An 11333-nucleotide genomic window follows, 5' to 3' on the forward strand; every position below is an offset into this window, starting at 1 on the left:
CTGAGTCAGTCGAGCTGAAACAGAGCCGACGTTTCGGACTTCCATTCATCAGTTACTGATGTCGCTGCAGAACTGCTGAATGTGTGAAAACTCAACTGTTTGCCCAAAAGTTCAGCGCACTAACTTCATTTACTCTGAAACACGAACATTATTAAACAGAAAGGACCTCGTATCATCACAGAACCGACCAGATCCTGCTGGTCTGATTTAGTTTTTTATCATTTCTGCTGTCGGTTAACGCCTCTGACAGAAGTGTAAATCGTTGACAGACTCTCAGGTCAGCGGCTCATCGTCTAACATTTCCTCCTGTAACAGAGAGGCGACACCATGGGGGGAAGAGAGAGATCTTATTTCCAGACCAGACCATCAAGTTTTTGGAGCCCGACAGCAGCGAGAGCTGAACAACGGTGCCGTCGGGGAAGGCGGTCCTCTCGTAAGACTGGAGTCTTAATTAGCTTCAGGGAGGAGCCGAGGAAGACTGGCTTCATCATCAGATACACATCACTGATTAATAAACAGTATTATGGAGCCAGTCAGCACAGACGCTGGTGCAATCAAAGTGTGATATTTAGTCGAATTTAAACTTGAAACTGAACTTGACACATTCCTGTTTATCTCTGATGATGAAGAAAGTTTTCAGAGTCGAGGGAGAGGAAGAGTCAGGTCGCTGCTGGAGCTCCATTTGTGTGAATTGGCACCATTGAAAGAGCACTGTGTTAGCTTGTTGTAGCTAACTGGCTGTGAATCACTGTCCTTTGATAAGTGAAGACCAAAGATGTGACGATTGTCAGACGAGCTCTGGAGTCACACTCAATCTGCAAACACGTCAGCTGTTTGTTTCTGAGCGTCGCTGTTATAATGTGCACGCAAGTCTTTGCTCACGGTGCTTCCAGGTCAGCTGACACGATGGTGGACTTCCCCGGCGGTCAGAGGGAGATCCACCCTGGTTTAAGAGGAGGGAGGATCCTGACGGGACAGTGAAGACCATCTACCCCGACGGACGCCAGGAGACCAAGTACGCATCAGGGAGAAGACCAGGCCCACCATGTGACATCTGAAGTGTGTGTGTGTGTGTGTGTGAGTGAGTGAAAGTAAAAGTCCTCTCACTCCACGTTCATGTTCACTGTCTGCAACATCTTTCCAGATGAATCCGTCGGCATACAGACGTGATGTTTTGCACGTTTTCACCCTCTGAGACGTAACAGAAACGGAAAGGAAATGTAAGGAAAAGAAAGAGAAGAGAAGAGGAATGCCGCTCTAAGCGGGTTTGAAGCGTTGGCTGAGTAATGGAGGATCCTTCGGCCCCCACAGCAGCGAATCGAAGTCTTCCTCAGCGTTGGCGTCCCTCCCCACGTCCTCCTCTGACGCGGCCAGCCCAGCAGTCAGCCTGTGGAGCTCCTGCATGACCGTCCTAACGTCCAGGTGGCGCTGCGAGGCCCTCAGCGTGGCCGCGTTGAACGGGAAGGTCCGTATGAAGCCTCCGACTCTGAGCGGAGGAACGTCCTGTCCGTCCTTCATCGCCGGCCTGTGAGTCCCACTGTGAAACAAGCACAGCAGCGTTTGTCATGTGACATGAAGGGAGGGATGTTCGAAGGCCACAGTCTGTGTCCAGATGCAGACTCTTTCAGAAGTACGTCACATTACTGTATCTAAAGACACTTTAAGTCAGCCTGCTTTGGTATTGATCATTGCTCGTTTCCTACAAACAGAGACTGCTGACAAGCTGACAGAAGAGCTGGACGTACCTGTGAATGTCCGGCAGCTTCCAGGACACAGCAGGACGTCTGAATCCCGGCCCCCCCTGTGGGATATCACGTATCGAAGAGGAAGCATCCATCTCAGCTTCTGTTTCAGTGTCGTCACGGTGTGTGACCTCAGACACACGAGGACCTCGGCTGTCCATCAGCCACGGCGCGAGAGCTGGACACGTCGGTCTGTTTACCGCCGACACGTCCGTCCCTGAGCGCGGGCTGAGGATCAGGTTTAGCGTCTTGTCAGTGTGGGTTTCGGTAGCTGTGGTGTTAATTATTCTGCCCCTGGCTGCATGTAAGTCAACGGGGGGAAGGTGTCGGCGGCAGGCGGGTTTAAAAGCGTGTTGTCTGGACTGTCCGTGGTTCCTCTTTTCATGCTGGTGAGGAGGTTTTAGCAGAGGCAGCGTCTGTGAGGTGCGACCGCTGCTTCGCTTTGGTCTGGTTTCTTTAGCCCTGGAGAGCTCAGGGGCAGCACGTGAGGGCTGGTTAGCATGGAAACAAGGCTGCCTGTGCTCCTGTCTCTGATAGGCCCTCTCTCTCAAGCTGTCAATCAACGTGTAGTTCATCAGATCAATCAGATCGCCGATCAGTCCTTTCTTCACTGCGATGTCCGCCTTGCAGTCCAGGGTCAGGGCGGGGCTGTAGTTGACCTCCAGCAGCCACGGTTTGAACCTGACGTCGACGAGGACGTCGAAGCCAAACAGCTCCACGCAGTTGGGACAGGAGGGGACGGAGGGAGCGATGGTGAGCAGGGTCAGAGTGACCATGCTGTTGATCCTCTGCCACAGAAGGAGCTCGTCGACGTCCTGGCTGTGGAGGAAATGTCTGAACTTGCTCATGGTCCACTTGCACCCTTGGCCCACTCTCTCCTTTTCGGTCCTGTAGAAGGGGCCGAGCTTGTTGATGCTGGTGTTGGTGAGATGAGAGAACAGGTTGTGCAGAGACGACAGGTCGTACTTCTCGGTGGCGAAACGCACCAGGCCCTCCTGATGGATGTAGACGGTCAGCGGGTGGAAGCTCTTCACGCACACGTAGATCCTCAGGTCAAACTTGTAGCCGGAGATCAGCAGAGGGTTGCTGACGTACCTCTGGACGATCACGGAGCAGTCGTAGACCAGGTCCTTAATGTTCTCAAAGATGAAGATCCCTCTGCCTCTGGAGAGATCCACCGGCTTACATATCCAGTAGACCGACGGTCCTCTGCTCACACGTAGTCTGTTGTATTCAGCCAGGAAGCGGGTGTAGTCGTTGGGGAGGATGAAGGCGGTGGGACTGAAGTCGTAGAGAGCCGAACCGAACGTGGCTCTCATTCTCCGCAGGTTACGCGCCAAGCAGTCCTTCAAAAAATGACAAGTCATTGTGTTAGCATGGATCTGCAGCATGAGCAGATCTGATGTGATCCAACCCCACTGCATTCTGCACGCATTCACACCGAGTACTGACACGCTTTTCTGCACAGCCTGTCCACATAATGTGTCCAGATACAGATCACGTATTAATGACAAGACCAGAGGCTTTATTTCTTTCATTTCTACCACTATTATACTACTTTACTATTATTACAGCTACTTAATGTAGTGAAAAAAGGTGTTTTTTAACTGCGTCTGTACTTCAAACACGTTAAAAATGTTTAAACCTGCAGTAACAGATTTAGGCCACTTGGGGGCAGAAACAAACAAGTTGTTTTTTGCAAATATTCAGTTATTTCCACATCCAGCAGCTACAGAGCAACATGATTCATCTGGGAGAGTCCAATATTTTCACCCTGTTTTTGCTCTCCACCAGCTCCTGAGGGAAAATGTGTCTCTTTAGCTGCTGGATGCTGCCGAGCAGGTGGTGTTCAGAGCGGCTTTTGGTGGTTTTTAGCTGAAAACAGCTTCCTGCTGCAGCTGAAAATGACACTTTGAAGGTCAGTGAGACTGAACCAAAACAGTAAATGTGTGGCAGGAGTGAAAGTCACACAAAGCCCTGTGGGCTGAAGGGAGCAGCTGATCGTACTCAGGTTTATGACTCCTTTCACGCTGTCATTGTAATTAGAAAACCGGTGTGTTCACATTCTCCAGAGGATTAAAGAAGGTGGAGAAAGATCAGTGTCACATTCACAGGCCTCAGCCTTCAAACCAGGATCATCGATTTAGAGTAAAGCAGAAACAAATCATCACCGCAGCCGTCACATGTGACAGATGTCTGTGGTTAACAGCATGTCTTCATCACACAAGCTAACACGTCAGAGCAGCACCTTTCGGGTGATGCCCACAGTCTTGGGATGGTGGTTGAGCCGCTGCCATGGCAGCAGGTTGTGATACTCCGAGGTGCGAAAGGCAGAGCCCCTCCAGTAGAGGTTCCAGTCCTCCTCTTCCCGCTCTTCCTCATCATACTCCTCCCATCCTCGCTCCAAAAGCACCTCCCTCACCACCTCTGGACCTCTGTCATGCAGTCTGAACACCAGGGATGCAGCCATGCAGCATCGCACGCTGCACATACAGAAGAGGAGAGAAGCAGGAGGTCAGGTCTGAGCTCGCCATCTTGATCTGCGAGTCAGGACAGATTCGTTTTGTACTGTGCTGTGTGGCGAGACATGCACTGAACTGAACGTGTTCCTTGGATGTCTTTGTCTCTGATGTCCATCACAAATAAACCTTCATGTACCTGCTTAGGAGTCACCTCGTTTCCTGCAGAGTAAATCCACCTGGATGTGGCTGAAAGCAGTAATATTGATTCTACTTTACAAACAGTTGAACAGTTTATCTGCCGGCTGGTCTGACAGCAGCTCGTTTGTGTGAGACGTAAATCTGAGAAGCCCAAACAAACCTGACACTTCTGTCCTCTGCTGGACAGACACAGGGATCCGATCGGCTTCAGCGTGCCGGCTCACTGACGGAGCTTTGTCACGCTTTCATCTGAAAACCAGGCAATAAATAAACAAAGATCAATAAATACACACACACACAATCTAATGGTCACTTCTCAGCATGAAGATACAAACAAATCTCATGAAGTTTGCAATAAAATGTCTGAATGTCAGTCAGAAACACAGTGTGCTGAAACGCTTCAGAAGCTTTTACACACTGAAAATGAATATTTATGGGAGAAACACTAAAACACAGATACTCCTCAAATAAATGTCAATAATGCCCAAATTAGGATTTTCCAGTGATTAGAAATGTGATTGGTCTTACCTGGTGTCAGTGGTGTTCCTGTCTGTCAGGTGAGTGCAGGTAGATGAGACTCGTCCCGCTGGACTCCTGCATGATGTGCAGCAGACAGTGTGCTGTTGTAGCTCCTCCTACAGACAGACGGACTGACCGACCCTGCAGCTCAGACAGGCGGCAGAACAATGGCTGCTGGATGGACGAATGGCTGAAGTTTCATCAGTGTTGCTGCTGAACGTCTGCAGCTGCCGCAGAGATGATGAGCTGTTGTCACTTAATACACAATGCTGCCATCACAGCTCAGTATGCATGTATGTCGTACATGTGCAGTCTATTTCAACTCAATACAACAGCTCTGCCATAATTTCTGTTCTCTTGAAGTTTATAATGATATGTGTGTTTGGTGTAAATTCTATACTTGCTGCTGAGCTCACTGTAGTTAAAGGTGTGTTTTACTGAGAGCTGTTTCTATTTTTTTGTTCTTCCTGTTTACATTCATGAGGGAGGCAGAATATTAGGAACACCTCTGAATATGAGACAGTCCAGTACGACATCACTCACCATGATGACAAAGCTAAAACTTATTGACTCATTTATAACTGACAAAAAGATGAACATCACACACAACGTAAACATAAAGTAAACTTGATGGCAGAACAGTTAGATTGTGCAGGTGTACCTAATAAAGTGGCCATTTATTGCAATGTAGAATAAAACTTTAAAGCAGCTTTAATCTGTATTTTTTTTCTTTTTTTGCCTGCAGCTCTCCTCAGCTTGCAGAGCTTTACAGCAAGTTTCACTCATCGTTCATCTGTCCGGCTCCCCGTCACCACCTTTCTCTGCTGCAACGGGCACCTGTGTTCAGCTCAAAAGCTCTAAAAAGCCACCAAAAGCCAGGAAGCAGCAGGACTGTGGCTGGTGAACACAGCAGAACATTTAGCAGCTAAAGAGCAGAGGTTTCCTTCAGGAGCTGGTGGAGACCAGAAGCAGCTAAAAGAGGAAGAATACTGGACAGAACCAGCTGTCCTGACAGCTCGTTCAGTCTTTTCTGTCCCTCTCAGAGCTTCACAGCCCCAGCAGACCACTGCGTACAAACTGATGTAGAAACTTCAGAAACTGGTCCATGTTGTGCCTCTCTAGCTTTGGAGTTTGACACCTCTCAGCTGCTGGCAGGTATCCTCACAAACAAAGAATGAACAGAGCAGGATTTTTTAATCATTTTATTAAAGCTCACAGCCGGCGCAGGTTAACCAGTGAGTCTGCCGTCTCCCATCCGCTCATCTGAAAGAAGAAATGCGTCTTAGTGTTGCTGGACTGCGTTAGTTCTGCCTCTGGAGCTGACTCCGCTGCAGCTTTAGGGGTGTTTGATTCTGGTGTGTGCAGGCCGTTACCGCAGTGGTAGAGTGCGTTCAGCTTCTGGATGTCCAGCTCGCTGAGGTGTGTCCTCTGACCCATCTGCACTCCGCCCTGCTTGGACAACACCGTCGGGCTTCCGTCCTGACTGAAGAAATACCTGCAGCACAAGAACAGGAGAGTTTTACACAGAGAGCCAGAGCGCGTCCATTGCTTCATGTCGGTGTTCCTGCACAGACGTCAGGAGGGTCAGGACTTACGGCCCGTAGTGCATGATGGAGTTCAGGTCGTACGGCAGCATCAGAGTGTTCCCACGTTTCATCTTGAAGTTGTTCTCTCTGCCTTCAATCAAACGTTCAGAAGATCATTCAAGTCAAATCAGCGTCCACGACAGCAGCTGCTGGAAGAAGCTGAAACCTTTGTGACTAAATTTAACCTTTTTTTGTGAGTAAAACTACAAGCACAGCAGAACCTTCAGGTCCTGGACCTTGAGTCTGCAAACACGAGGGCTCATGGGAAATGTTTGTTAAATGCTGCTAAAAGACCAAAACTGAGATCAGATCGTTTCTTTATCTGAACAAACGGAGCAATCTGAAGTTCATCCCTTTGTCCTGGCTGTGTTTCATCTCTATGTTAAAGTGTTTACTGTCTGTTTGTCCTTCTGAAGTCCATTTCTAGCAGTGTAACAGACAAACAGCCGCTGCGGTCTGCAGACAGGTCAAACACTTTGGTCCCAGCTGCTGGTTTTCTAGCAGGACGTGTGGATGACAGAGCGTCGTGCGTTTACCTGGCATGATGCTCTGCCACTGCACAGTGATGTACTGATCGCGGTCTTTGCGGGTGTGCTCGTGGTGCAGTCCCAGAGCGTGAATGATCTCGTGGCAAAGGTTCCCCACGCTGCACGAGGGGGAGTAATACACCTTCTGGGCTCCTCCTTGACAGCCGACGAAGGAGGCGCAGCTGGAGAGACAAAGGACAGGCGGGAAGCCAGAGAGTCCATTCACCCCAACTCCCAACCCCAACACCCCGAACACCCCAACAAAAGGCTTCGTTTGGCTGAAGTGAGCCTTCAGCTGAACTGTTCTCACCCGTCACCCTTCACAAACATCAGGTAGTTGAACTCTGTGGTGTGTTGGTGGAAGCGAATGCACGTGAAGTCAGATATCATCCTGAAGGCGGTGAGGATGTTTGCCTCCTGATAGGCTGGTGGAGTGAAAACAGGAAGTGTTGTGTTATCTGAACGCAGTGGTCTCACATCAGGGCTCGTCAGGAGCGCGACACCCACCCAGTTCATCGCTGATGACGTAAGGCACGATGGCGTCCGGCCACAGGGTCTCCACGGCGTTCCTGTCCTCCTGTCAGTTTAGACATCCACATAATTTCACCATAAAGCTACATAGAAAAACTGGAAATCTCAAAATCATCCTCAGTCCTGCCGTTATTCCAGCACTGCATGTCTTTCAGCGCCAACATTAAGAAGAGCTTAGAGCCAAAATCCAGCTTTTAAATCAAACTGTTTATATGAAAAGCAAAATGTTCCATTTGGAGCATTTTTTTTATCTTAATGTTGACGCTTTCCTAAATCTTTCCAGGTGAAACTGAAGCTCTTCCTGCAGCCATTAGAAAACAAAAAGTCTCACCGGCATCAGCATGTCTCCCTCTTGGACGGCCATGTTCTCTCGAAGCTCTGTGAGGTCAAAGGGCAGAATGAGAGCTCGAGCAGTCGCTGTGCGTCAGTCAGTTTGGTGGATTTCACATGCAAACGTACTCAAAGTTTACCTTCTAAGGTTTCTGCGCTGGCCAGCTGCGGTGGTTCGAGCACTGAAGCAGCCGGACCTGCAGAAATCTGAGTCATCACTTTGTTTTAAACACAGAAAGAGATTCAAAACCAGAGAGCACCAACCGGGTCCAGGACTGGTCGCATTGTGGGTGTCATTTAAGGGGACGCCGCCGACTGAAAGAGAGAAATCCAGAGAAAATGAGTGACAGTCATTTATAATTGTACATTCAGTTAAATGTGAGCTAATCTCCTCTGTGACTGAACACAGCAAACCCAGCAGTGACAGTAACACCAACCTGAGGCCTGACCGGGGGCCTCCTGCGTCTTATTTATGGGGACGCCACTGACTGCGTGAACAGAAAGCAGATCGTCACCATCATTTCTCAGGACATCAGTGGTTTGAAAGCTTCAGTCTGTACCTGTCAGCACGCAGACGGAGACCAGGAGCCACATCGTGCAACACAAAGTGAAGAGAAGAAGAACCAGAAGCTGCTGCTGCTCTCTGATCTGAGCCTCCACAGATCTCAGCAGGTGGCATCACTTCACTCTGATTATGACCCTCAGCCTCAGTCTGGGCTGTAGAGGGCGCTAGTTGAGGTAGTTCCAGAGCAGAAGTGTCCATCGGGAGCTGGTCAGGTGCTGGTCGCTGGTTCTGAGTTCAGATGGAGAAGAAATCAAAACCCAACACTGCTGAATGAATGAATGAATGAATGAGCCGTTTTCTTTTCTGTTAGTGATGAATGAAGGGTTTTTGTTTTTTTGTTTTTTAACCTCTAGATGGCGCAATATGACACCTGAACGAACCTCAAGTAAAAATTGGTCACTTTTACCCTGAGCTGTGACTTTCAGGGACAGGCTGAGGACTGACTGAGGACAAACTACTAATTAACTGATAATATTAGATATTATTAATGGTCTGAAGGGGTTGGGAGCCAGGATTGAAACAGGATTAGTCTGTAAGATAAAACCCTGGAATAAAAGTATGCGCTGATATATGTGAAAGGGAAAGCTGCGTTCAGGCACCGTACAACATAAGGGTGATATGTAAATAGAAATTTTAGGTGCTATTCATTCAGCTGGTAAGAACCTGTTCTGTTCCTGTCATCAGTAATGCTGCATTCCAGTCAAATAATAATAGTTGACATATAGAAAATGTACATCTAATCTCTTGGGTGGTGTGCTGATTGTTTTTCGTGCTCTGTGTAATGTGTCTCTATGATGGAGTCACGAGAGTAGAGTAGTAAAATATCAGAAACACGTAGTACAAAGAGAAAGAAAGAAAATACCACACTGAATTGTACATCATAATCACTTAAAGGGCTAAATGGCTGCATGTATATAGAATGTATCTGCACACACACGCGCGCGGACACTTCGATACTGGATGACATAATCACCTGTTTTCCCACAGACGCTGAACGCAGCATCAGTCAACATCAGGAGAGTCATGTGATGGCCTGTCATGTGACGCAGTCACTTCCTACTGATTTGGTCCGGAGCGGACAGACTCTGCTGTATCATGTCGTCTTAGCCAGGCTCTACAGACCGTCTCCTCCACACTAAACATGTCGTTTCAGTACAAATCTGAGCGTTTCCCGCCTCTGAAGCTGCTTCTCTGGCTCGTGGCGTGTCTGGGATGTCTGTCGGTCCGGTCCGGAGCGGTGGAGGACGACAGCCTGTGGTACCAGGACCTCTGCAGGTAACAAACACACCTCCAGCTGAAACACACCGCAGCTACAAACAGAATAAATAACCTCACAGATTTCAGCGTTTCATCATTTCATGTGCCGAGATGACGAAGCTAAAATGAATTCAGAAACATGTCGTGTGATGATTTATTAGCTTCTTCCCTGACGTGCTCACCCGGTAACGTTATCACTCGACCCTCGACATCATGAGGTCTCCTGTTAAATTTAGCTCATAAACAATCAGCACGTCGGCTCTTTGTCCCAGTTTCATTTTCAACTTTTAGATTTGATTTGCTCACTAACGGAGCGGCTCTCGGCGCTGTAAGCTAGCCAACGTGTCGGTGAAATAGTTTGAAAACGTGCCGCCTGCTAAGTTTTAACCAGCTAGCTAACTTAGCGATGAATGAAATAAGCTCTGAAACTCCCCGGAATGATCTCGAAACTGAGGAATTAACGGTTAATTTCGTTCCTGTCAGGCTGAAGTGTAGGCTGGCTAACAGCTAACGTTACACCTGAGCTGTGATGTCCTCAGCTAGCTAACGCTAAATGTTAGCAACGTTAAAAGACTCGACGGCGCCGCAGTTTCTCCACAAAGCTCCAGTGCAAGAGACAAAACGACGTAAACTGAATTAGATGAAGGGGAGTTTACAGTCTGAACGAGCTGCTGTGTGGATGCAGTGTTGTTCTGCTGATCCTGAGCAGCTCCAGGTCAAATATTGACACAGCATTCAGGCAGAAATGATAAGAGCTCCAGGTCTTTGAGCTCTGCCTGCCTGCACGGAGCTTCCTGGTTTTGGCACATTAAGAGCTTAAAAGTCTTTAATAAACAGTAAACGTTCACAAGAAGCTTTAAAAGTTCAGGTCAAACCTCTGAGTGCTGTGATGCCTTCACGTCTTCCTGTCAGAGGGACACATTCAGAGACACGTTTTGGACAGTTTCGCCTTTTTAAAAGCAGAACAGTCGAACAGAAATTCATTAATGCGACGCTGAACATTTTCCAAGCAAGAATAGAAATATTTCACGAGTGACAAGACAGAAGTGACTCATTATTGATCGATCTGTTGATTATTTCCTGGAGTAATCAATCAGTCATTACAGCCTCGTCACTCCTCAGTGGACGTCTTCACATTCAGTATTTAGTTTGTGTGTATTACTACATGAGCTAAGATCCACTTAAATGCCAGAACGACGTCAATTTGGCATTTTTGCTCTGAGGTTTTAGGATTAATCAAGGTTTTTGGCTGAAATTGATCCATTGCTGCAGTTCTGAGACCACCTGTGCGTCCATGTCTGTTACTGGTGAACTTCTCTTTCTCCTTCATCCCTCTCTTCCTCGTTTCATTTCATTTTCTCTTGTGTTGCAGTTATAAATGGGAGGCCATAGACCTGGATAATAAAGTGAGCTACACGTTTAAGCTCTGCGAGTCTTCACCGTCCACCGTCTGTGGCCCCGGCACCGCCGTCTGTGCCGAGGACCTCGCCGCCAAGACCCACCGGGCCGTCGGTGAGTACAGGCGTCAGCTCATGCAGTGAAGAGAGGCCGTTACAGTGCAGATAACGACCTGTGATTGGCCCAAAGTTAAGGTGAACAGGTGTTTGTTTTACCTG

The 11333-nt window shown here is 48.2% G+C and overlaps 3 protein-coding genes across 3 annotated transcripts in view; 1 reads left to right on the forward strand and 2 right to left on the reverse strand.

Moving 5' to 3' along the window:
- Window positions 1–1257: 1257 nt before the first annotated feature.
- On the reverse strand, window positions 1258–4212 carry ttll2 (tubulin tyrosine ligase-like family, member 2). The gene is made up of 3 exons (XM_070988108.1): window positions 3991–4212; window positions 1746–3088; window positions 1258–1537 (listed from the first exon to the last, which is right to left on the reverse strand). The coding sequence occupies exons 1-3, from the start codon at window positions 4210–4212 to the stop codon at window positions 1258–1260; spliced, it is 1845 nt and encodes a 614-aa protein (XP_070844209.1).
- A 1921-nt stretch (window positions 4213–6133) lies between these two features.
- On the reverse strand, window positions 6134–8489 carry LOC139348158 (hatching enzyme 1.2-like). Its single transcript, XM_070988109.1, has 10 exons — window positions 8456–8489; window positions 8333–8383; window positions 8160–8210; window positions 8036–8092; window positions 7897–7943; window positions 7542–7611; window positions 7345–7459; window positions 7044–7216; window positions 6517–6598; window positions 6134–6416 (listed from the first exon to the last, which is right to left on the reverse strand). Exons 1-10 carry the CDS (start codon window positions 8487–8489, stop codon window positions 6134–6136), a joined length of 963 nt encoding a protein of 320 aa, XP_070844210.1.
- A 1036-nt stretch (window positions 8490–9525) lies between these two features.
- Window positions 9526–11333, forward strand: part of igf2r (insulin-like growth factor 2 receptor) — a 28827-nt gene continuing 27019 nt past the window's right edge. Inside the window, exons 1-2 of the mRNA XM_070987136.1 lie at window positions 9526–9735; window positions 11090–11229. Of these exons, the coding sequence (XP_070843237.1) occupies window positions 9602–9735; window positions 11090–11229 (274 nt within the window). The 5' untranslated portion in view covers window positions 9526–9601. The remainder of the gene's footprint in view (window positions 9736–11089; window positions 11230–11333) is intronic.

This window comes from Chaetodon trifascialis, chromosome 19, assembly GCF_039877785.1.
Source record: "Chaetodon trifascialis isolate fChaTrf1 chromosome 19, fChaTrf1.hap1, whole genome shotgun sequence".
Lineage (NCBI taxonomy): Eukaryota > Metazoa > Chordata > Actinopteri > Chaetodontiformes > Chaetodontidae > Chaetodon > Chaetodon trifascialis.

Excerpts from the sequence above, each read along its gene's own strand:
- ttll2 (XM_070988108.1), bottom strand. The coding sequence starts at position 4,212 with ATGGCTGCATCCCTGGTGTTCAGACTGCATGACAGAGGTCCAGAGGTG. Across the intron at positions 3,089-3,990 it reads CTGTGGGCATCACCCGAAAG|GACTGCTTGGCGCGTAACCT; the intron begins GTGCTGCTCTGA and ends CATTTTTTGAAG. Across the intron at positions 1,538-1,745 it reads AAGCTGCCGGACATTCACAG|TGGGACTCACAGGCCGGCGA; the intron begins GTACGTCCAGCT and ends CTTGTTTCACAG.
- LOC139348158 (XM_070988109.1), bottom strand. The coding sequence starts at position 8,489 with ATGTGGCTCCTGGTCTCCGTCTGCGTGCTGACAG. Across the intron at positions 8,093-8,159 it reads TGCGACCAGTCCTGGACCCG|GTCCGGCTGCTTCAGTGCTC; the intron begins GTTGGTGCTCTC and ends AGATTTCTGCAG. Across the intron at positions 7,460-7,541 it reads CGTCATCAGCGATGAACTGG|CCTATCAGGAGGCAAACATC; the intron begins GTGGGTGTCGCG and ends TCACTCCACCAG.